This window comes from Schistocerca gregaria, chromosome 7 (assembly GCF_023897955.1).
Source record: "Schistocerca gregaria isolate iqSchGreg1 chromosome 7, iqSchGreg1.2, whole genome shotgun sequence".
Taxonomy (NCBI): Eukaryota; Metazoa; Arthropoda; class Insecta; order Orthoptera; family Acrididae; genus Schistocerca; species Schistocerca gregaria.
This window is the reverse complement of record NC_064926.1, coordinates 426789652-426814350: the sequence shown is the minus strand read 5'-3', so window position 1 is coordinate 426814350 and position 24699 is coordinate 426789652. Positions and strand designations below refer to the sequence as shown.

Genomic DNA, 24699 nt, shown 5'->3' with positions numbered 1-24699 from the left:
TCTTTAACAAAACAGTAAATACAAATGTTGTATGGTAAAATACAAACAGCCAATACAAATGTAATAGTAAAGTAGTCCAGTGTATTTCATAGACATGCACAGTATATAATTTTCAGACCTAATTGAACATTTATCATAAAATTGTTTGCAATTTTAAACCCTTTCAAAAAAATGATCAACTGCATAAAAGCAATGGTCCAAGACATATTTTTTTTAATTTATGTGTGAAGGCTCTTGGGTTCTTTGTTGCTTTGAGTTCATTTGGTAAATTATTATACATTTGTATCCCAACATTTGAAACACTTTTTTGGTAGCAGGTAGTTCTGGACTGAATCATATGTGCGTCAGATTCCTGCCTTGTTGCATAGTTATGAATATCTTCATTGAATTTTAGTGTGCAGTCATTGTTTAACAGTTATGACTTGACTAATGAGACGATATTATAAATGTAAGCAGAGGGCAGTGTCATAATGCCATTTGTTTTGAAATGTTGTCTGCATGATTCGTTATGTCTTAGTTTGCATATTATGCGTATTGCCTTTTTTTTGCATTTTGAAAATATATCTGCCTCCAGGTGAGTTTCTCCAAAATATGATTCCATACTGTAATGTAGAATGGAACTAAGCATAATGTACATGTATGAGAACAGATTTTGTGATAGAGTTTTTGAGCATCCTAAAAATGTAACACACACTTGATAGCTTTTTTTAAAATATAAATATAGTTTTTGTGATCCTCCCACTTAAGATTTTCTTCAAGCCATATGCCAAAAAACTTGACCTCAGTACATTGCTCACAACAAACCACTCCTCACTGACAATCGGAAGGAAATTTACAACATTATCATGGATGGGATCGACAACAACGCTGTGGTATTATCTACTTGGACATACCAAGCAACACTGGGAAAACGTTTGTAATAAGTTTCTGGCGGAAATATTTGCTAAACAATGCATTGCACTTGCATCATCCTGCATTGCAGCCACATTTATGGAATAAGGACAAACTGCCCATTTCGCCCTACAGTTACAGTTGAATGTAGCTGAAGAACAATTCCCAATATGTAAAAACTTAAGAGGATCTGACGTTCTAAAGCAGGATAAAATTATCTCCTGGGACAATGGCACATTAAAAAAAATCACTCGAAGCTATGGACAGAACAATAGAAGACTTGCGAAGAAACTTGAAAGTGATGGGAGGAGCTATTCTTATACTCTCAGGAGATTTTCAGGAAAAGTTTCCGGTTATACCCAAGTCAGCACCAGCAGACGAGATCAGTGCATACTTAAAAATATTACATCTCTGGTCACATATACAAATACTGCGACTAACAAACAATGCAAAGGTTGAACTATCGAAAGACGAAACAACAGCACATTTTGCTCAACAACTTTCATAAATAGGTGAAGGCACATATCCTACTGAACACATGACTGGCCTCGTTAAACTCAACAGTGATTTCTGCAACATAGTGGCTGCTGAAAACGAACTCCTCGACCTAATTTATACAAACGTTGTTCAAAATTATACCAATCCGGATTGGCTGTTTGAAATGGCAATTTCGGCAACTAAAAATAATATTAAGAATGAGATTTTCACTCTGCAGCAGTGTGTGCGCTGATATAAAACTTCCTGGCAGATTACAACTGTGTGCTGGACCGAGACTCGAACTCAGGACTTTGCCTTTCACGGGCAATTAATATTGTCGACGATATCAAATTTAATATTTATTTATTTAGCCAGCTGTAGACATTTTAAAATGTATGGATGTTATCAGTTCGTGTTCATTCACTTATTTATACAGTTGGTCGTTACATGTAGTTAAACATTCTGAGACATAAGTTATTTTCAATCGTTTTTGATCCTTATCAAAACATTGCATATAGTTAAACATTGTGAGACGAAAGTTATTCACAATAATTTTTCCTAAGACATTCACTTATGGTGTAAAAACAAGGTTCTTGCTAATACAATTTAAGATTTTTCCTAATGCACTATGTCTTACCCATTTCTGTGGTAGTTTATTATACAGTTTTACATTTTTGTACAAGAAACTGTTTTGAGTCTTACGTTTATTTTTCCTGTCTAGGTGAAGACAATGACATTTTCTGTATGTTCTTGATTTTCTTGGCGTATAAATTCACTAGGAATAGTTAGAATTTCTGCCGTTCTGAAAAGTTCTCTACAGTGGCCCATTTACTGCTCTGTGTTGCATTTCAAATATTGTTTGTAAATTCTGACCAGTCTTTCCCCAAAAAATTATACCATAACTGATTACTGAATGAACATAACTGACGTGTACCATTCTCAGACATTCATCATTGCATGCGGCTGAAGGACTTTAAGTGCACAACATGTTGTGAACATCTTTTCTGAGAGTTTCACAGCATGTTCACTCACTTAATTTGGCTGTCAATGTGCAACGTTAAGACCTTTGTTGCAGTTACATAATCTAAGGAGATGTTACCCAGTTTTAAATTTAAAGGACTCTGTTTCCTATTCATTCTAAAATATATTGTATTTGTTTGCTTTACGTTGAGAATTACTTTGTTTTCCTGTGACCATCTGTAGACATCCCTTAGCACTTCAGTAGAGTTTTCCAGCAGTGTGCTGGTCTCTTACTGGTGATTAATACGTTGCTGTCATTAGCAAACAATATCTTCTCTCCATGTCTAATATGTTGTGGGAAATCATATATACCAGAAACAATACTGGGCCCAAGTATTGGTATATTGTGGATCTGATATATGTTTCTCAATGTACTTGGATCCACTGGAGACATGTGTCATCGCTGCCGACTGCACTCTGACTTCTAGATATGATCTAAACCATTTGGTAACCAGTCCCCTTACTCCTAGTGCCTCTAACTTGTGCAACAGCTGTATCAAATGCCTTCGACAGGTCTAGGAAAAGGCCAGTTACATAGCTGTTCTCATCTAGTGCTTCTAAAACAGTTTTTGTGAATTGTGCTACTGAAAATAAAATTTCCAGAGTGAAAATGTGCAACTCGATCGACACAATGGTAAACGTTGAAGAAAGTGTGAACATTCCTCCAGAATTTCTAAACTCTTTGCAACTACCAGTAATGCCATTACATTACCTTCGACTTAAAACTCGATCTCCGATCATACTACTCAGGAATCTCAACTCACCAAAATTATGTAGCCTAGCTTATGACTGGAAAATATAAAGGACACTCCCTATTTATCCCCAGAATACCACTGATTTCTACTGAACTACATTCCAATTTCAAAGACCGCAATTTCCAATGAGATTAGCCTACAGTTTTAGAAATAACAAAGTACAAGGACAAACTTTAAAATATTGTGCCATCAATGTCAAAACTCCTTCTCCTCTCACGGTCTACTATACTTAACTTGCTCTCAAGTAGGAAATTCAAGGAATTTTTATATATGGATAACAAAATGAAAAATATTGTTTATAATCAAGTATTGTAGGCAATTAAAATACATTTTAAATAAAAAAGTTTTAAATCTTATACTTTAAAAAGTATTGTAAATAGTTTGAATATTTTTTCAATAATTTCTTTTACCTCGTATACGTTAAAGTTTATCCTTTTCTTCCAACTACAACACAATCTCATATCAACTCCTTAAGCAAAGCCAGTTACCCCAGTTAGAAATAAAATAAAATTGGAGTGCCGCACAGAAATATTCAAGTGTTCGTTTTTCTGCGTACGTTTCGAATCGAATAGTAGAAAAAAGCATGAAGGTGGTTCGATGAACTCTCTGCCAGGTACTTAACTGTGAATTTCAGAGTAATCATTAGATGTGAATGTAGATGGAGATGCGCATATTAAGGCTCTCTGGGTGTTTATGTGAGTAGGCTATACTATTGCCACAGTAAGCAGCTACCCAGAGATCTTTCCTCAACCTGTGTGGAACAAATCATACAAAATTATATGATATTAAGAGAAACAGAACTTGTTCTGTGTTGAATAATATAGGGATAAAAAAGGCAAATCGTGTAGGGGCATTTTCGGAAAGATTTGAAAGGACATAACTACCTGTTTATTTCGCAGCGGTTTTACTGTACATAAAAAACATTACACACTTGTTTTTGGCTGCCAAGCCTCCCTTAGCACTGAGATCAGGAGTTCACTGGAAAAGATGGATGCAGGGGATGGAGTATAGAGGTTAGAGGCTATGGTAGGAATATTGATATCTCCAGTTCTGGTAGTTAACATTTTGAGAGAAAGAGTAATGATGCTGGTGTTTGCTGTGTTCTGTTAAAAGAACATGACGATACTGGTAATAAAATTGATGACAAACTGCTTCACCTCTGATTTCCAATTAATGGGCACATTTGGCCTTACCTGTTAATTTACTGTTGTCTCGACTGCAGCCAGCATAGGACCCAACTCTTCTAGCAGAGGTTTCTAATAGCTAAATGTATAGTCCTAGTAGGTAACAGGGAATTCAACAGACCAGAAGTCCGACAAAACTGATAAATCTTGCAGAAATTGTTCCAAAGAAAACATGTGGGAAATGCGAGGTAGCCTGTTACAACTTAGATACGACTTATTCATATCCAACCTAGCCTGAAAAGTCTTTCTACAGGAAAAGAGATTTTAGGAGAGAAGCAGTTTTCTAATTCCCATTTTGCTGACAAGGTCTTTGCAGAGCAAACACACGACTATTGCAAATTTTACCATTCCTATAACACCATTACACATACATTTAACGAGACAAACACGGTAATATGAAACTGAAATAATGAAAAAAATTAAATATTGAGAGGAAAGTCGAAGAAGAGTGAAAACGCAAATGAAAAGATTTTCGAAATATGCAAGGTAAAATGTTCTCAATGAAGTTATGATAATAATAATAATAATAATTTTAAAAAAACGAAGTAACAAGACGGGATTGAAAATTTTAAATGTCAAATCACATTTTACATAAAAATAGCAGAATAATGTCATTATTTTTCAATTAGTCGTGCAAATTTAATTAGTATGGTTGAGGTAGTACATGTTGAAGGTTTAAAATTTCTTGCTTTCATTGCACTTGAAGGAGATGTCGTTATTACGCTAACAGTGACTTGTCACATTCATTCCCTGGAACTGATTGCAAATGTTTTATTTTTTACAGTGCTGAATAATTAAAAAAATTGTATGATCGCCGAATACCCCTTGAAATAGGCTTTACTGGCGTCTACAACGACACTAGAGCCCAAGTCTTCTCAGACTTGGCGACGAATGGCTTAGCTATAAACGCTTCGACTTGTACACAGTTGACAGGTACTTGGCAGAATCTCTAGCCGTTCTTGGGCGCTCTGGGTCTTCAAAATCCACGTAGTGCAGGCCTAATCTCATCCTATACAAAAGAAATTACAATTACAACATGTAACTACATTATATCGTCGACAAATTTCACGAGAAGTAAATGTGTTCAGGATGAATGTATATTATATTCATTATGCATCACTAAAGTACTTCGCAAACACAGAAACAAATAGAAAGTATTGATTTATATGTGATGAAAAATATTATTTTAAATGCAAGAAAACATTTTATTAACTTTATAATTACACCCTGGATACGAAAAAAACACATTTACTGAAAAAACACAGAAGTTACACAAAAGCAAAGAATAAAGATACTGACAGCAGAGTCATGGAACAGCACATAAACATAGCCCTCAAGGAATTTTTTTCTTTTCTTTTAACACTCCCTCCAAAAGAAAAAATCATGAAATTATTGCATTTTCTTTGAAGCAGCTACAGCCAACAGAGTTCGTATGGTTCCACATGACTAAAGGCGTCATCATAATCAATTCCTGTTTTCTAAATACAGCCTTTTGCAACCAATCTGGCTTTAAAACGAGTACCTCCATTGACAGCGACCTTTCGCCGTAGAACCCAGCGGTTTTGGAAAACTTTGGCATTCTTAGGACGGTCAACCAGCACCCACGTATTGTTTTCGTTAGTGATTGAAGTTCTTCACTGATAGCTTCTTGCATCCATTCTCCCTTCTAGTTTGACTGCAATATTGCTGAAAAACAGTTTGTATCTTTGTATTCAAGTGCATCAACTTTTGTTGCCATACAAAATTCACCACCTTTTATCCAGGGTGGTTTTCTTCGTTGTCTTTTATTCTTCTGTTTCTCTTCATTAGAAGATTCAGCAGCTTCTGCTTTTAGAAATTCTGTTAATTCTTTATTTTCATCAGATTCACTCAACTCTTGACTTTCTCTAGAATCGAGAGTGCCAATTTTTTCTTGAGTTTGACTTCATCCAGAAGTGTACAGCCTAAGAGATTTACATTGCTCATCTTTAGATGAATTCGGATCAATAAATTCTTCCTGAGGAACTTCAAATTCAACATGATCACTACGTGAATCACAAACAATTTCTGGCTTAAATTTCACATCGTGATTCGACACCACTTTTCTTTTAGATGGAATCCAAACTCTAAACCCATCCTTGTCATTAACATATCCAACAAGTCGTCCAAAAACTGCCTTATCATCAAACTTGGAACGGAATTGTTTGTTTATGTGAACATAGCAGCCTGTGCCAAAAATTCTGAGATGATCAAGTCGTCCTACTGCTCGACTAAACCATAGTTCATAAGGGGTTTTATTTTCAACTGAAGATTTTCCAGTACGATTTATTAGGTAGACTGCTGTGTTACATGCCTCTGCCCACAGCCCTTTAGGTAATTTACTCGGATTTAACATTGACCGGGCAGCTTCAACAATGGTCCTATTTTCCCGTTCAGTCACACCATTTTGTTCAGGAGTGTAAGGAGGAGGAATCAGAGGCTCTATTCTCCTGTCTGCGAGCAGTTCACTGGCATTCTTATTGTTAAATTCTTTGCCACCATAACATCTAAATTGTTTGACAACATGTCCCTTAGTTTGTGCTTCATTTAAAAACTGCTTAAGCACAGTACACACTTCACTTTTGTGTCTTAAAAAGAAAATTCGACGAAATTTACTAAAATCGTCTTTGAAACATACATAATAATGTTTACCTCCAAAAGATTTCGTGATCATTGGTCCACTGACATCCGCGTGGATTAATTCACCAGTATCAGTAGAGTGTATTGTTTGTGTTTTGAATGGTAGCCTATGCATCTTTCCAACCGCACAAAATTCACTCTTGGCATCTTCCACATTAATGTTCATTCATTTTAAAATATTCTTCACATGTTGTTTATTTTGATGACAAACCCTTTCGTGGCTCACTTGCAATGTTTCGGATGAAGTCATCAAGTTCACATGATTCATTTTTGCATTTCTCACAACACGCATGTTCAACACATAAAGTCCATTTTTTACGTAACCTGTCATAACAATATTGCCATTGACTTGTTTTCGAACACAGACATTATTACAACTAAAATTAGTACTGTAGCCTCTGCAGGCAATGGCTCTCAAAGAGAACAGATTAGCACTTGCATCAGGGACGTACAAAACATTGTCCATTCTAGTATTGTACCATTTATTGTTTCCTCGAATTTGGATGTAAACTGTTCCTTGACCGTACGCACACATTTTGACATCTTGTTTTCCTAATGAAATTACTTGAGGGGGAGCAAATTCACTATACGAAACAAAATACTGTTCGTTGGGAGTGATATGATTTGTAGCGCCACTACTGCAATACCATTTATTTCGGTCACTGTGATTACTGGTACACACACCCATAGTGTATGAAGTAAATGCAGCGTGTTCACTTTCTTGCTGCTTCTCTTTTCTTTTATTGCTGTCACGAGTGTTCTGTGGACACTCTGCTGCCCAGTGACCTAATTGTTTAGATATATTACACGGAAACTTCTGTTTTAATTATGACTTCGTCATCTTTATTTGCTGATTACTTGTTTGCCGTTTTCTTGTCTTAGAAACGACGAAAGCTGCACTTCCATTAATGTCTTGTTCCCGCAGTTCAATAGTACAGAGTTTTTCAATTAATCAATTCAAGCTTTGCTTTTCTGTCGGTATCGTATCCCAGAGATCCTTAAAATTGTCGTTGTCTTTTCCCAGTGTAGACAAAATTCGACCGTTTAAGATTATTTCAGATAGCGTATTTTCTTCATGTTTTGCTAATTCATCGTTCAGGTCCAAAAATAACTTTTGCAGTTTGGCCACATGTGCACTAATATCTTCCGTTTCATCACGTTTAACACGGGAAAATGTTTCAATCAACATATTCAAACGCTGAGTACTGCTACGTTCAAATCGGGCTCGTAATTTGTCCCAGATTTCTTTAGCATTCTTGCACGTTAAGACGAGTTCTGCAACAGGTTTACTTAGCGCACTTGCTATATAAGACTTGCTGCCTTTGCGTCGTCGTTGTGCCATTCCACATACGCATCTTTTTGTGCGCTTGCCGCATCTTGCGGCAACTCCACACGTTCACGCTACCGTTAATATCTTCTACTCCATATGAACGCAGCACCATAGAAATATGCCATTTCCATTTGGCCCAGTCCTCAGGTCCTTCAAGCTTATCAATGCTGACCTTATAATCGCTGCTAGCAATCATGTTTCTTTACAGACATAGGCTCATTTCAAATATTATTTTAATTAAACTATGTTGTTTGCCTTTACATGTGTACTGGGCCCATAACCTGATGAAAAATATTATTTTAAAGGCAAGAAAACATTTTATTAACTTTATAATTACACCCTGGATACGAAAAAAACACATTTACTGAAAAAAAAACACAGAAGTTACACAAAAGCAAAGAATAAAGATATTGACAGCAGAGTCCAGGAGCAGCACATAAACATAGACCTCAAGGAATTTTTTTCTTTTCTTTTAACAATATGTTATTGAAACAGCACTTTTAGCGGTAAAAAAGTAAATCACAGATACCGTTTTGCATATGCTCAGTAGGTAAGAAACCAATTACAATTCTGTGTGTAGGCCTACTGCTGCCTACAAGAAATAAAATATGCAGAAAATTGTGGACTATTATCCACTTCATAAAGATTGACCCCTGACTGTGAGCTCATATTCTGGTTATATCGCATGACAAACTTCGATGTGTTGTACTTTGTCGAAATTATGAGAAATTCTGCTTTTATCCAGTGTATGAATATCGCATTTTAGTTGAAATGGGGGCGACATACGCGGTAATATTTGAGAGAGAGTTTGCTTTGTCGAGCAATTTTTGGCGAGTGTCAACTTTTTAAAGAGTCAAAGAAGCCATATCGTAATAAGCACAAATATTTTCTCTGCAAAATTTAAAGATACAATCTTCTTTTATTTGCAGGCGGATTTTCGTATCTTCTGATAGTCATTTCATCCCTATAATATCAAACAAAAGAGGCTGCTTATCATTGTAGCTATTGCGGTGGATGAAGCATTGGTGCAAAACTTGAACTTTCGTTTCCAGAATGAGATTTTCACTCTGCAGCGGAGTGTGCGCTGATATGAAACTTCCTGGCAGATTAAAACTGTGTGCCCGACCGAGACTCGAACTCGGGACCTTTGCCTTTCGCGAGCTCGGTAGCTCAGTTGGTAGAGCACTTGCCCGCGAAAGGCAAAGGTCCCGAGTTCGAGTCTCGGTCGAGCACACAGTTTTAATCTGCCAGGAAGTTTCATATCAGCGCACACTCCGCTGCAGAGTGAAAATCTCATTCTGGAAACATCCCCCAGGCTGTGGCTAAGCCATGTCTCCGCAGTATCCTTTCTTTCAGGAGTGCTAGTTCTGCAAGGTTCGCAGAAGAGCTTCTGTAAAGTTTGGAAGGTAGGAGACGGATAATGGCAGAAGTAAAGCTGTGAGTACCGGGCGTGAGTCGTGCTTCGGTAGCTCACTTGGTAGAGCGCTTGCCCGTGAAAGGCAAAGGTCCCGAGTTCGAGTCTCGGTCGGGCACACAGTTTTAATCTGCCAGGAAGTTTGAACTTTCGTTGGTTATAACATATGTCATTACTAATTAATACTTCCTGTGATTGTCATTTAAGAGTCTGTAAAGTAACTGCGTTGGTAGTTGCAATGTATGCGCGATTGTGGTTAAGCGTAGTTATCATACTAGCGCACCGACGTCGTTTCTACGCACAATAAGCAGCTTCGTTGTCGCATTCCAATACAGCATTGCTGCTTCCAGTTTGTCATTGCAAGTAGAGGGCAGTAATATGGCAAATTGCAAGTGAACGATCGAAATACAAGCAGCTCTGTGTAAATGAACAATGAAATCTTTTGTGCATTTTAACAATAAATGAAAAATCGCTAACTCGAATAAATGTGTATTGCAGAGTGCAAAGGATAACCAGGTTTGTAAGGTATTGTCTTTTAGGTACAAGCACATCTCCAGCTCAGAAGATACTTACCTCACACACAATAGTTATCATCATCATCATCATCATCGTCATAATCATCATTTGTGATCCATTACATAATTGAATAGTAAACTGAATATAGGACAAGTCAAAACTGAGAAACAGAGAGAGAGAGAGAGAGAGAGAGAGAGAGAGAGAGAGAGAGAGAGAGAGAGAGAGAGAGAGAGAGAGAACAACTTTCAATTTACAAATTGTAATCATAAATCACAAGTAACAAACAACACAATTTCATTCGTAGAAATTATCAGTACTTACAAATGCAGTTCACAAAAGCTATATTTTATAATTCCAGAATTCTTTTATTGAGTGAAAACACTTTTCCATCAGAAACGAGTGAAGGTTGTATTCAAATGCACTTTTACCTCGATGTTGTTTTAAATCACTAGTTAGGTAGTTGAATAACTTAACATGTGAGACACCCCCTATTCTAGACTGACATGTGGTCACTGGTATTGGCGACGTTAATTGTGTTATGGCTATGGACATGTTTATGTTGTTGCAGCTCTCCAATTTTGTTTGAAAGACATTCATTTGCACGCAGGATACACTCACACATGTAAAGGCTTGGTGGGCTCATTATTTCCTGTTGAATGAAGTCTGGCCTTCAAGGTTCCAGTTTATTTACCTATGTTGCAGATAGCCTCAACTGCTTTTTTCTGCACCTGAAGATTTTACAGAAATTTCATAAGCCAGCGACTACATAGTCAGTGCCGCAACAATAGTGTGCGCTAGCCGATCAGAGGTTATTTCCTCTCTGCTCTTATTCGTTGTTCGATGTCCGACGTGAAACGTGGGGTTTCATGATCAACTCTGGATAGTACCAAGAAGAATCAAGTATCCACCTCGTACAGGGTGAGGCAGTTTCAAGTAATCTTGCTTTTCCGAGATTTAATTTCATCGTCGGAACGTCTCTTTTACGTGTTTTGATAATTATTCGTGGTCCACGGTCAGTCATTACAGACTCTGATTTTGAATACGATCTGGTATATCACCTTTACTAATTAATCTGTGACATGCAACGTTACTATGGTGTACACAATACAGAAAGCATTACATAGAGTTGCTGATTACCAATAAGGAAAAGACTAATTATTAAACTTCTAACTGACTTCAATTACAATTTACTTGCTTTATTGCCGGCCGCGGTGGTCTCGCGATTCTAGGCGCACAGTCCGGAACCGTGCGACTGCTACGGTCGCAGGTTCGAATCCTGCCTCGGGCATGGATATGTGTGATGTCCTTAGGTTAGTTAGGTTTAAGTAATTCTAAGTTCTAGGGGACTAATGACTACAGCAGTTGAGTCCCATAGCGCTCAGAGCCATTTGAACTTGCTTTATTGAAAGGACTAATTATTAAACATCTGACTGACTTCAATTACAATTTACTTGAAAAGACTGCTGACTATTATTTATTGATTCATAAATGATATCCCAAGGAAAGGCTACAGTAGCTGTTATTAGGTAGAACAGACTACCTACTAGAGTATACGATGACTCATATTGACATTATTTATGAGAGGGATGTTTTACAGTTAAGAGTATTACGGTCACCACTTGTTAATCTGGAGTGCTTGCATCATGCCCGGAGTGGACGAGCGCTTCTAGGTGCTACAGTCTGGAACCGCGCGAGGATGTGTGTGATGTCCTTAGGTTAGTTAGGTTTGAGTAGTTCTAAGTTCTAGGGGACTGATGACCTCAAAAGTTAGGTCCCATAGTGCTCAGAGCCATTACATCATGCATCAGAAATCTGTTACCAACTGCTGGTTGTGTGTCCGTAGTTTGCAGTGACATCAGTATTAAATTTAGAACATTATTAAACGTCAACTTGCCCCATTCCTCTCACTGCTTTCATCGCAATTAAGTAAACTCACAATTGCATGCCACTTCCCAGGTGTCCGCACCAAAAAGCGCCTGAATCTTCACAGCACGTTCGCAGGCCTGTGTGGCCGAGCGGTTCTAGGCGCTACAGTCTGGAACCGCGCGACCGCTACGGTCGCAGGTTCGAATCCTGCCTCGGGCATGGATGTGCGTAATGTCCTTAGGTTAGTTAGGTTTACGTAGTTCTAAGTTCTAGGGGACTGATGACCTCAGAAGTTAAGTCCCACAGTGCTCAGAGCCATTTGAACCATTTTTTTTCTTTTTTTTTCACAGCACGTTCATGTGGTAAGCTTGCTGCTATGCAGTTCCTGGCATTGCACAAAATGCAAACACTCAGTCATTGTCGTGACGCACTCAGAAACATCCTGTTTTATCGCTACTAAACTGCGTACAGCCCCACTCTGGCTTTGCCAGAAATTTCCAGACAGCACTTCATGCCTCTAAGAACCAACTCAGCTGAAGTGGTAGCGTAGGCTGAGATACAGCACCGCTGTGCAGATGTAAAGGACCAAGGCCTAATCCAGCACACAATTTTAGCTTTTGAGAGATATTCAACAATGCAGACATTAGACGATTGCAAGCCTTCCTGTTCCAGTACGGTATTTGTACAACCATCCAACCAATTACAAAATGATGCAACTGAAAGAGAATTTTTTTACGTGATTCCAATAACTGGGAGTTACTGTATGTATTCCAGGAAGTATATAATCAATTGTATAGCGAGTGGATCGTCTTTTAGCACCCACAGATTCTGTGCATTCCCTATCTGCCTAAGTGTCATGCCAAGTGAAAGCTTGTGTGTGTGTGTGTGTGTGTGTGTGTGTTTTTGGATCTTATGGGCACCCAACAGCAGGGTCATCAGCGCCCTTACACTTATTAAACCAAAGGGAAGTGGAGATAAACTAAATTTGTTGTACACGCATGCATGCACTCAAAATGACCACACAGTCACTATATCTCACATGGACTTCCACATACACTAAAACCAGTTAGGGGGAAAGATAGGTAATCAAGAAATTAAAACATAGTTGTTGTTGTTGTTGTGGTCTTCAGTCCTGAGACTGGTTTGATGCACCTCTCCATGCCACTCTATCCTGTGTAAGCTTCTTCATCTCCCAGTACTTACTGCAACCTACATCCTTCTGAATCTGCTTAGTGTATTCATCTCTTGGTCTCCCTCTACGATTTTTACCCTCCACGCTGCCCTCCAATACTAAATTTGTGACCCCTTGATGCCTCAGAACATGTCCTACTAACCGGTCCCTTCTTCTTGTCAAGTTGTGCCACAAACTCCTCTTCTCCCCAATTCTTTTCAATACCTCATCATTAGTTATGTGATTTACCCATCTAATCCTCATCATTATTCTGTAGCACCACATTTCGAAAGCTTCTATTCTCTTCTTGTCCAAACTACTTATCGTCCATGTTTCACTTCCATACATGGCTACACTCCATACAAATACTTTCAGAAACGAATTCCTGACACTTAAATCTATACTCGATGTTAACAAATTTCTCTTCTTCAGAAACGCTTTCCTCACTATTGCCAGTCTATATTTTATATCCTCTCTACTTCGACCGTCATCAGTTATTTTGCTCCCCAAATAGCAAAACTCCTTTACTATTTTAAGTGTCTCATTTCCTAATCTAATTCCCTCAGCATCACCTGACTTAATTCGACTGCATTCCATTAGACTCGTTTAGCTTTTGTTGATAGAGAACAAAATACAGACGAGCTAAAGGAAAAGCACAGGGAAATATGACTGGCTGACCACTTACAAAACCTTGGGTGAGCCAGCCACCCTGTTGACTCATTGAAAACATCTACCTAAAATCTTGTTAAAAATGTGGGACAATTCACAAAACTTTAAAACACGAAAAACTCGAACCACGTTAGTTTGACCATTATATAAAATATACCGCAGATCCGCCGGCAAATCCGCCGCAGTCCGTCGGTAGGTAAATAAAATGCAGTCCAATAAAATGTGGCGCACCGTGATCTGCAGGCCACAAGCACCACACACTGGAGGATTCTCTCGCTGGAGTTTGACTCCGTGCGTCATAGGGCTGTGGCCTCAGTGAAGACGAGTAAGAAGGACCTCGTCCCGTCGGCTTGGCTGGAAGGAAGTATGCCACGGCCGAGTTGTGGGTTTTACGAAATGGCGCTTTGTGTCGGTCACTTTCAGCCAATCGTCTTCCCATCAACACATGTCTTTATACCTCAACAGCGAGGTGAGAGTGTGCAGGAGGATAGCACACCCAATCACCTGAGGGTCAAGACATGGCTGCTTGGCTGCTCGATCCGCCCTTTCGTTACCTGCAGTTCCCATGTGCCCTGGTACCCAGCAGAAAGACATCCTTCCCCAGTCGTTGTAGTTGGCATCCATGGTATTCTGGGTTATTTTATCTGCTGAGTACGAACGTTGGAGAGAGTGAAAGGCGCTCAGAGAATCTGAACAGGCGAGAAATCTGACACTGCTCCAGAGCCCGAAAGATCGCATAAAATTCTGCGTCGAAGGTAGTAAATTCTGGAGGCAGTCTAACTTTGAGGACATGATCCGGGAAGACGACAGAGCACCCAGTGGAGTCCCCCTGCTTAGACCCATCTGTATAAACAGGTACATGGTTGTGGTGCTCAGATAAAATGTCAGTAAATATCGCATTAAAAACGAAAGCAGGAGTGCTCTTCAGTACCGCACCGAATCTAAAATCAGTTTGGGCCTCTCCAGTAGCCAGGGTGACAGACGGTTAAAACCCTGGAAGTGGCTGTTTTCGAAATGTTAGTGAATCATGTAACTGAGACAGGATGTAGTTGCCATACGGGTATTCATCTAGTCCGTTGGTTCCCAATCTTTCTGAGACTATTAGGCCTATTCCTGAGAGAAATAACACATTAGCTAATAACCACCCCCCTCCCCAATCATAACATTAGCGCCTAACTAAATGTTAAAATGAAAAAGAATAATATATGTACACTTTTATTTCTAAAATAACAAAATAACGAAACGTACATGATGATTGGTTTTTGTATGTGTTTCATTAAACCACAAACTAATTAGTCAATGAACCAACTGATACAGCTCATTTCGGATAGCGTTTTTTTTACACAGTTATGAAGCAATTCTCAGTTCGTAGCGAGTGATACCTACAACTCATTTTCAGAAAAGAATGCTATCGACGTTTAGTGTGGAAACTTGTTACAAAACTTGCTCCCTCTGCATCAATCCTCTCCCTAGCGACATTACTTCACCCACACCCTGCACCCCCATTTAGAATGACCAAGTTAAAATGCGTGCGCTACACTTATTGTTTGTTAATCAATTGATTCTTGGTTCCTTACTTCTGAAATGACAGAAACTGGAACATTTCAGGTTGCCAATACTTTGTGTCTGGTCACTGTCACTAATAATAACAATCGTAATAAATAACAATAATAATATTAATGTTGTGTAAGCCCGACAGCAATGCAGTTACCGTTGTAAATAAAATGTCGTGTGACTAGGGCCTGCCGTCGGGTAGACCGTTCGCCTGGTGCTCGTCTTTCGATTTGACGCCACGTCGGCGACTTGCGCGTCGATGGAGATGAAATGATGATGAGTAGCACAACACAACGCCCAGTCCCTGAGCGGAGAAAATCTCCGACCCAGCCGGGAATGAAACCCGGCCCCTTAGGATTGACATTCTGTCGCGTTGACCACTCAGCTACCGGAAGCGGACGTTACTGTTGTGTTGTGCTGTCAATTAGTTTTTTTATCTAATGAAAAATGAAGCAATTCCGGGACCATTGTGGGAACTATGCACAATTGTGAGTAGGCCTTTTCATGAGATATTTAAGCATATATCTCAATTCTACTGTCATAAATGCATCGTCCAAACTACAATGTATGTGTGTAGTGGGTGGAACATGTGAAGAAGCTGTTGTTCATGTACTCCTTTCAGAAGCTATAACCTCCACCACCATGTGTCACACGTTAATGCTAGTACTTAAAAAAAATGTAATTATTCGTAATTAATGTAATCAGTATTACCAGCTTACGCAATAGTTATAACAGTAATGATCTTTTAAAGATAATATAGTTTGGTGACCGAAACTCAGCGGCACTCTTTTTCTTAGACAATTCAGTTTTACTCCTCAGAGGGTAATTGTCCGTGGGCTAGGAGTTACTGACCTAGCCGCATGAGGGAAACCGCCTAAAAATGACATCTAGGCCGGTCGGCACACATGTCCTCGTTGTTTATCCGTCAGACGAATTCGATCCTGAGACAGCACACCATCCCGAATCCCATCGGCGACATGCTATCGCACACGGTTGTCAGGGTGGGTCCAAATTGTGCTCATGATTCAAGAAAAACCTTGTGGTAATCATCCAGATCTTCGAGGGAGTTCATATTATTTATCACGGTTACAGGCGATGTTTCCAGCGATCATTAGGGAAATAGAAAGAGAGGTGAGCGGGAATGTTAAAACGTGAATGCCTTAAGGCCAGAGCCAAAAGAAGGCTTGTCACGCAACGTGACATGCTCGTAAGCGTTCGTGTGAGGCCTCAACAAAGAAAGAAACTCCAGATAATTAAAAACCAGATACGGTATATATTATATCATACTATTAATTTTATTTCAAAGTTTCCCAAATACTAAATGCAAATTTGCCTCTGATTAAAAATCAAGAGAGAAGAGAAGTCGTAACTGAGAGTTCCCCCAACATATTGTGGAACAGTACGCCGGAATCTGAATTCAGATGAGATAAATTTGACAGGATTTGATTATTTGTTCAAGATTGTGACATCCGTTAAAGTGAAACAAAAATTCAAACGGATCTTCTTCCTCCTAAAAGAGGCGTAGAGCTACAATAACGACTATGTGTCTATGGCTGGAGTCAAGGTAAGATCTCCGTGGGCAAAAGATTTTTGTGTGTTTTCTTAAGTTTCAGAAGCTAGTTCTTGATTACCGCCCCACTCCGCAAGTTGGTACTACACCTACTTCTTTTTACTCAGAAGCTAACTCCTGTATGAGAGTTCAGAAGTCATAAAACCAGCGTAGCAACTACAGCACAGTTAGCCAGCTTCTCTTCAGATCAACACTAGCACCAATACGGCTTTGCCGCACACGCGATTAAGTTTGAACACTTGTCATCTTGAGTCAGAAAATGTTTGCCTGCTCATTAGCTTGGGCATAAGATAGAAACGGTGAATGTATACAGGGGCCACCTTTTGAAATCGGTGAGGCTGACTATGTCGCACTGGTGCAGTGAGACGACGTCCTCTTGTTATGTAGTAAGCCATCATCGAAACCTGTCACCTCGTGGGTTCACTATCTCTGTAGTATATTATGAGTCTCCTCACATGAACTCAGCTCTCTCTAGCCCTTTCAAATTCAGGGATCCTGTACGTTCGTTTGATAAATGCGTAGGAGTAAGCAGCAGGTGCGACCTTGAGTGAAACGACCACATAAAACAAACTTTAGGAAAAACAGGTGCCAGACTGATTCATAGGACGAATCTTAAGGAAATGTGGCTCATCCACGAAAGAGTCCGCATCTCGTCGTGTAGTAGCTAGCCTCTGGATCACGGGGTCCCGGATTCGATTCCCGGCCGGGTTGGGGTTTTGCTCTGTCAGGGGACTGGGTGTTTGTGTTGTCCTCATCATTTCATCATCATTCATGAAAGTGGCGAGATAGGACTGAGTAAAGATTGGGAACTTGCAAGGGCGCTGATAAGCGCGCAGTTGAGCGCCCCACAAATAAACACCATCATCATCCACGAAAGAAGTAGCTTACAAAACACTTGTTCGACCTATTCTTGTATAATGCTCCTCACATTGGGATCCTTACCAGATAGGACTAAAAAAAGGGAGAGTGTTTCACGGAAAAGTTTACTACATAAATGCAGAGAGGGTGCGTTCCAGGAAGAGTCGGACAACATATTACACGGTCCACTCACATTAATGTGACAATCTGTCAAAAATCTGAATAAGCAACTTTTCCGGCGCGGACACTCAGAAAGAGATTCAATCAGGTTCTGGAAGGTACCGACAGGGACGTGAAGCTACGACTCCAGGGCTGTGGCCAGCTGTGCTGGTTTTGACGACTGAGGATCCATGGCACGAACTGCCTGATCAAGATGGTGCCACAGATTCTCGATTGGGTTTAACTCTGGGGATTGGTCGCCTGGGGTGTACAGCAAACTCATTCTGGAGCTCTCTGAAACACACACATACACTGTGAGCTATGCGACATGTTGCATTGCCCTGATGGTAGATACCACCGCGCCAAGGAAAAACAGACAACATGCAGGGGTGCACATGGTCCCTAATGATAGAGGCACACTTGTGTCGCTCCATTCTGGTTTGTAGAATGCCGACGTCATCCAGGGTATGTCACGAAAACATTCCCTAGACCTTAACGCCCTTCCGTCCAGACTGGATTCTTCTGACGAGTATTTCAGGGGCATCTGTACGATGGAGCATAAAACCAGATTCATCTGAGAAGGTCTGCTGTCGCCAATCAGTGGGCGTCCAGTTGGGGTATTGGCATGGGAATTGCAGGTTCTGTCGCCAATAAACAGCAATCAGCATGGGTGCATGAACCAGGCGCCTACTGCAGAGGTTCATACGCAGCAACTATCGCTGAATGGTCGCTGAGCAGATACTGATGGTAGCCCCTTTGTTCATCTGGGCGTCCAGTTGCTCAACAGTTGTACATCTGTTCGTCCATACACATGCAGCAGTCGTTCAGCCCTGTCATCTATGACTCGTTGTGCACCACACTTGCCTCAGTGACAGCTTTGGGTAGTGCAGATGCGAACAGTCTACAAACTTAGCTGTTTTAGAAATAATTCCACCCTCGGCCAGAGAGCCAATGATCATACTACTGAACGTCAGATAAATCACTCCGTTTTTACATTACAACGCCGGCCGCGATGGTCGAGCGGTTCTAGGCGCTCAGTCCGGAACCGCGCGACTGCTACGGTCGCAGGTTCCAATCCTGCCTCGGGCATGGATGTGTGTGATTTCCTTAGGCTAGTTGGGTTTAAGTAGTTCTAAGTTCTAGGGGACTGATGACCACAGATGTTAAGTCCCATCAAGTCCTATAGTGCTCAGAGCCAGTTTTTCTACATTACAACAACGACTGCACAGTTTACCACGTCCCCTCGACACACTTTATACACCTCCACTGCTAGCGCTGCCACCTAATGTCTGCGAGTAGTTATCTCACATTGACGTCGAACATAAGCGGGAGTCACATTAATGTGGCTGGACCGTATAATTCCTCCCACATACGTCTCATGATATGATCACAACGAGAAAATTTGAGAATTTAGAGATAATACAGACGATTACCAACAGTTATTTTTCCTACGCACCATTCACGAACAGAACAGGGGCAGGTGGATCGGTTAGTGGTACCAAAAGTGTTCTCCGCTAAACATCGTTAAGTGGTTTGCAGAGTACTGATGTAGATGTATGTTGATCCTGCGCTCATTGATTACTGTCTGTATATGTCCGCAGCTTATCTTGTCAGTGGAGGCTGCTCTCTATTATACGTCCATAAATTCTAGGAGAATATAATCCACTGATAAAATTTAATCTGTTTTAATTAGAATTGCATACCCTCTCCAGCTTACTAAGTCTCTACTTAATTGACACTACCTGAGTACTCTGTAGTGATCTGTTTAAGAGCGCCTGCCTGGCGTTTAAAGGACACAGCAGGGGTGGTTACAACGCGTAGAACGCTTCGAAATTGACCTACTTTTCAATGTGATGTGAACAGAATGTCGCCCAGTAATACGAAACATGCCCAGAAAGTCAGTGCAGCGTTGCAGTTACAATTAATAGTGAACCAGTCGCTTCTGTTAAGCGTTCTGCGGCAATGCTGTGTATTACTTACGACAGTCCTCTGCCCCATTCGTAGTTGTCCATGAGAGTCCACGCAGTATATCCAATAACTCGACACCCATCAATGTTAATGGAATCCAGCAAGGCGGTAAGGTAATTCTGTTGACAGTAAAACAATCAATTATAAATAATTTTCAGTGGTTCGTTTTCATCTCGCAGCCTACCCGAGACCACACTGAGTGAAAGAAGACTGGGATGAAACTGCTTTCTTTTAGCTACTAAATATAATTACGTTCTATTACACACAACACTATATCGGCCAGTACTTAGTGTACTACCTTATCTATTTTTGGAACTAGCAAAGGGGCCACACGGTACATGAAGTTCAGGACTCACACATCAATTAACAAAAGCAGTTTAATTCTACTCCCAAAATTTCTCTAAAGAATCGACTTTGAAGATTTCTGACCCTCTGCAGTATGCTGAAACAAGGTCAGTTTTTCTTGACAGGTCGTGTGGCTGTGTGGTAGAATGCTAGCCTACGATGTCTGTGGCTCAGGTTTTGCCACCTTCCCTTGTTAAAATTTTAAATAAATGTGCACCTTCCATGAACATTTCCATGAAGCGTAAAATACACCAGGATAACTTAATTTGTAATGGTTTTCAATTTAAAGAACCTTTTATAAAAGATCAGTAACTTATTTTGATACGGTTGGAAAATAGCAGCCAGCCATTAACAGAATTAAAGGTTTATTAGCCCTTTACCATGATTTCGACAAATATAGGTTTGTCTTCTTCAGAAACAAACAAACTATTACAAAAGAGTTACAACTGTCAACTAGAAAAGGGAGTAAAATTGATAAACAGTAAATTACAATTTTTTTCAGAAGAGTACATTCACTCGTAGAATCACATATTCATAAAAAGTGGTGGTGTGGCAACAGGCTCTTGTCTAGTGCAATGTGCAAGTCAACCACAAATATGAACAGTTAAAAAGCAAGACTGAACCACAAATATGAACAGTTAAAAAGCAAGACTGAAGGTAGTACCTCAATGATGCAGAGCTTTGTCAAAAACTTTTAAAATAAAACACACGTGGCACTGGATTCAGCTGGCATTTAGTATGGCACAAACTTGGCTAGTGACATGACCTAACTGACTTAGGCTGTGCAGGCACCAACAATAGATAAATTATAATAGTTGGTACTTACTGCGTGAATAAGTGCGTGCACAACAGAACTGAGCAGCCAGTGGCTGATTTAGCAAATTAAATAGTTACTAGGTGAAATTAAAGCTGTATAAGACTAATGAAATAGGAAGAAAGGGGAGGGAGAGGGGGGAGGGAGGCGTTCAAGTCATCTGCCCTGTAAAGAGCAAGCAGGTTCGGGTAAGCAGTGCTAATTATTTGCATGTGAGTGCATAAAACAGCATGATAAGAATTTGCAAACATATATGGGACCGTGCCAAATAACAATGAACACTGACCAACCAGAACAATATGGGCACCTACATAATAGCCGGTATGTCCACCTTTGCCACAGATAACAGCGGCGCACGTCATGGCGTGGAAGCAATGAGGGCTTGATAGGTCGTTAGAGGGAATTGACACCACATCTGTAGACACAAGTCATCTAAATCCGTAAATTTCTGTGAGCGGAGTGATGAGCTCTGATGACACATTCAATCACATCCCATATTTGTACGATCGGTACTCGCCATTGTGTTCGTCGAAACACTCCATCACACTCCTGGTCTTATAACATGACGCATTACTTTGCTGAAAATTGCCACTACCGTTGGGAAACATGATCGTCATGAAGGGGTTCGTAACCAGTACACCATAGTCCTTGGCCGTCACATTGCACGAGCTCCACTGGACCCATATATGCTCACGTGAATGTTCCCCAGAGTATAATGGAGCCGCCACCAGCTTGTCTCTATTCCGACATACAGGTGTCAAGGAGCTGTCCTCCTGGAAGACGATGGATCTGTGCCTTCCCATCAGCATGATGAAAAAGGTATCCGGATTCATCAGACTATGTAACGCTCTGCCACTGCACCACATCTCAGATGTGTTTGATAGGATTCAGATCTGGCGAGCTGGGTCCAGCACATCAACTGGAATAAGCCAATGTGTTCCTCTAACCATTCCATCCCACTCCTGGCCCTCTGAAATGGAGCATCATTTTGTTGAAAATGCCACTACCGTCGAGAAATATGATCGTCATGAAGGGGAGTGTGTACATGGCCTGTACCCAGTGTAAGATACTCTTTGGCCTTCATGTTGACTTGCATGAACTCCACTGGACCAATGGATGTCCACGTTAAAGTTCCTCAGAGCATAATGCTACTGCCGCCAGCTTGTCTCCGTCCCGACATACAGGTGTCAAGGAGCTGTTCCCCTGGAAGGAGACAGATTCGTGCCGTCCCGTCGGTATAATGAAGAACGTGACGGAATTCATCAGACAATGTAATGCTCTGCCACTGCGCAAACATCCAGTACCGATGGTAACATGCCCATTTCAGTCGTAGTTGCCAATATCATGGTGTTAACATTGGCACATACATGGGTGTCGACTGCAGAGGCCCATCGTTAGGAATGTTGGCACTGTTTGTTCAAACACACTTGTACTCTGCCAAGCATTAAAGTCTGGTGTTAGTTTCGCCACAGTTCACCGCCTGTCCTGTTTTACCACTCTGCCCAGATTACAACATCCGAAATCCGTAATGAGGGGTAACTGACCAATCCCACGACATCTGAACATTGTTTCACCTTAGTGTCACCACGACTTGAAGACACTCGCTACAGCAGTCCTTAAACACCCGACAAGTCGCGCAGTTTCTAAAATGCCCCTACCGAACCTCTGGGCCATCACAGTCTGCCCTCGTTCAAATCCAGATGGATCGCGCGCCTTCCCTATGATACACTGTCAGCACCCTCACTGCACTGTGCCTGTGTCTGACTGGCAGACATTCCTCACCAGGTGATGCTGTTATCGCTTGCACGGATTTATACCGGTAATAGGTCAGAGGCCATAATGTTTTGGCTGATCAGTGTATAATGAGACGAACACATAAAACCTCTAAGGCAAATGGAAGATTACATTTATTGGAAGTATTCTGGGAAGTACACTACATCCACACAGGAAATCACGTGCAGGGAGCTAGTGTGACCAATTCTAGAATACTGCCTTATAGTTTGCAGTCATCAACAGACAGGCATAACAGCTGAAGTTGACCGAATTCAGCCACGCTCTGCTACCATAGTCTCGTTTTGGCATAGCCCTTACGAAAGTGTAACAGAGATGCTCGGAAACATTAAATAAGACTCTTTAGAAGAAATCTCCACGGTACTGAAAACGTGGTAAGTTTAGACAACCGATAGTCAGGAAATACTGCTCTACAATCTGCTGGCATAGCGGTATATGTCGCGCAGTGAATATGAGAAAAGGTACGAGATTGGGGCGTCTATGGAATTAAGTAGATAGTCATTTCTTACTCTCTCAATATGCCAATGGATTAAGACAGATAATAGCTAAATTATTACAATATTAGTACAAAGCACCCTCAGCCACGCTCTTAATGAGGCTTGTGGAGCGTGTGTGTATACGTAGAACTATGTTTGCCTGGTGAAGAGCTAACTATACAACTCATGCAGCTTCTGTGCTTTGTCAATGCAGCAATTAAATCTATTCATTAAAATACCTTTGTTTCTAATTTATATGCATCATAATTAGTTAAAAATGGAACTATTCGTATTATATTTTGTGACTCTTATTGGCTACTTGTTCCAGCCAAACCAGTAACTATCCCAGTTACTACTACTGCTTCGAGACGTTAAGATCATTTCCCAGACATTTTAGCTGAATAAAGAACAATGCTGACTTCATAACCCTGTTTGACCCCAGTTCACGCTTTTTGTGGAAAGAATGCATTGATCTTGGGTTAAAATACAGGTAGCTTATGATACAATTAGTAAACAAAGGCGTTTATAACATGTTACACCTTGAGAAACTGAATTACAATCTTTATTATGTAACTTACCTTGTAGTACTCAACACGAGCAGTATCGTTCAGCCCAAGGTCTGACGATTCGTGACCATTTTCAGTAATGAAGACCGGATAATCCTCGTATTCCGCTTTTATCCAGTTCAGAAGTTTACGCATTCCCCACGCCACCTCCTACAAATTAGAGATTAGATTAGATTAGTACTTGTTCCATAGATCATGAATACGACACTTCGTAATGATGTGGAACGTGTCAGGTTAATAAAAGGTGTTTATACAAGATATTACCTTAGACAAAATATTACATGACACTATATATATATATATACTCCTGGAAATTGAAATAAGAACACCGTGAATTCATTGTCCCAGGAAGGGGAAACTTTATTGACACATTCCTGGGGTCAGATACATCACATGATCACACTGACAGAACCACAGGCACATAGACACAGGCAACAGAGCATGCACAATGTCGGCACTAGTACAGTGTATATCCACCTTTCGCAGCAATGCAGGCTGCTATTCTCCCATGGAGACGATCGTAGAGATGCTGGATGTAGTCCTGTGGAACGGCTTGCCATGCCATTTCCACCTGGCGCCTCAGTTGGACCAGCGTTCGTGCTGGACGTGCAGACCGCGTGAGACGACGCTTCATCCAGTCCAAAACA

General features: G+C 40.5%; 1 protein-coding gene and 1 non-coding gene across 2 annotated transcripts in view; one reads left to right on the top strand and one right to left on the bottom strand.

The window, feature by feature from the left end:
• Positions 1 to 3591: 3591 nt before the first annotated feature.
• The window catches only part of LOC126282036 (myrosinase 1-like), a 143818-nt gene continuing 122710 nt past the window's right edge, over positions 3592 to 24699 (bottom strand). The window contains exons 9-11 of the mRNA XM_049981448.1: positions 24065 to 24202; positions 20073 to 20179; positions 3592 to 5336 (exon numbers count right to left, since the gene is read on the bottom strand). Of these exons, the coding sequence (XP_049837405.1) occupies positions 5228 to 5336; positions 20073 to 20179; positions 24065 to 24202 (354 nt within the window). The 3' untranslated portion in view covers positions 3592 to 5227. The remainder of the gene's footprint in view (positions 5337 to 20072; positions 20180 to 24064; positions 24203 to 24699) is intronic.
• Trnas-cga (transfer RNA serine (anticodon CGA)) lies at positions 9475 to 9548 on the top strand. The gene has a single exon. It is a non-coding gene; the product is annotated as a tRNA-Ser (tRNA).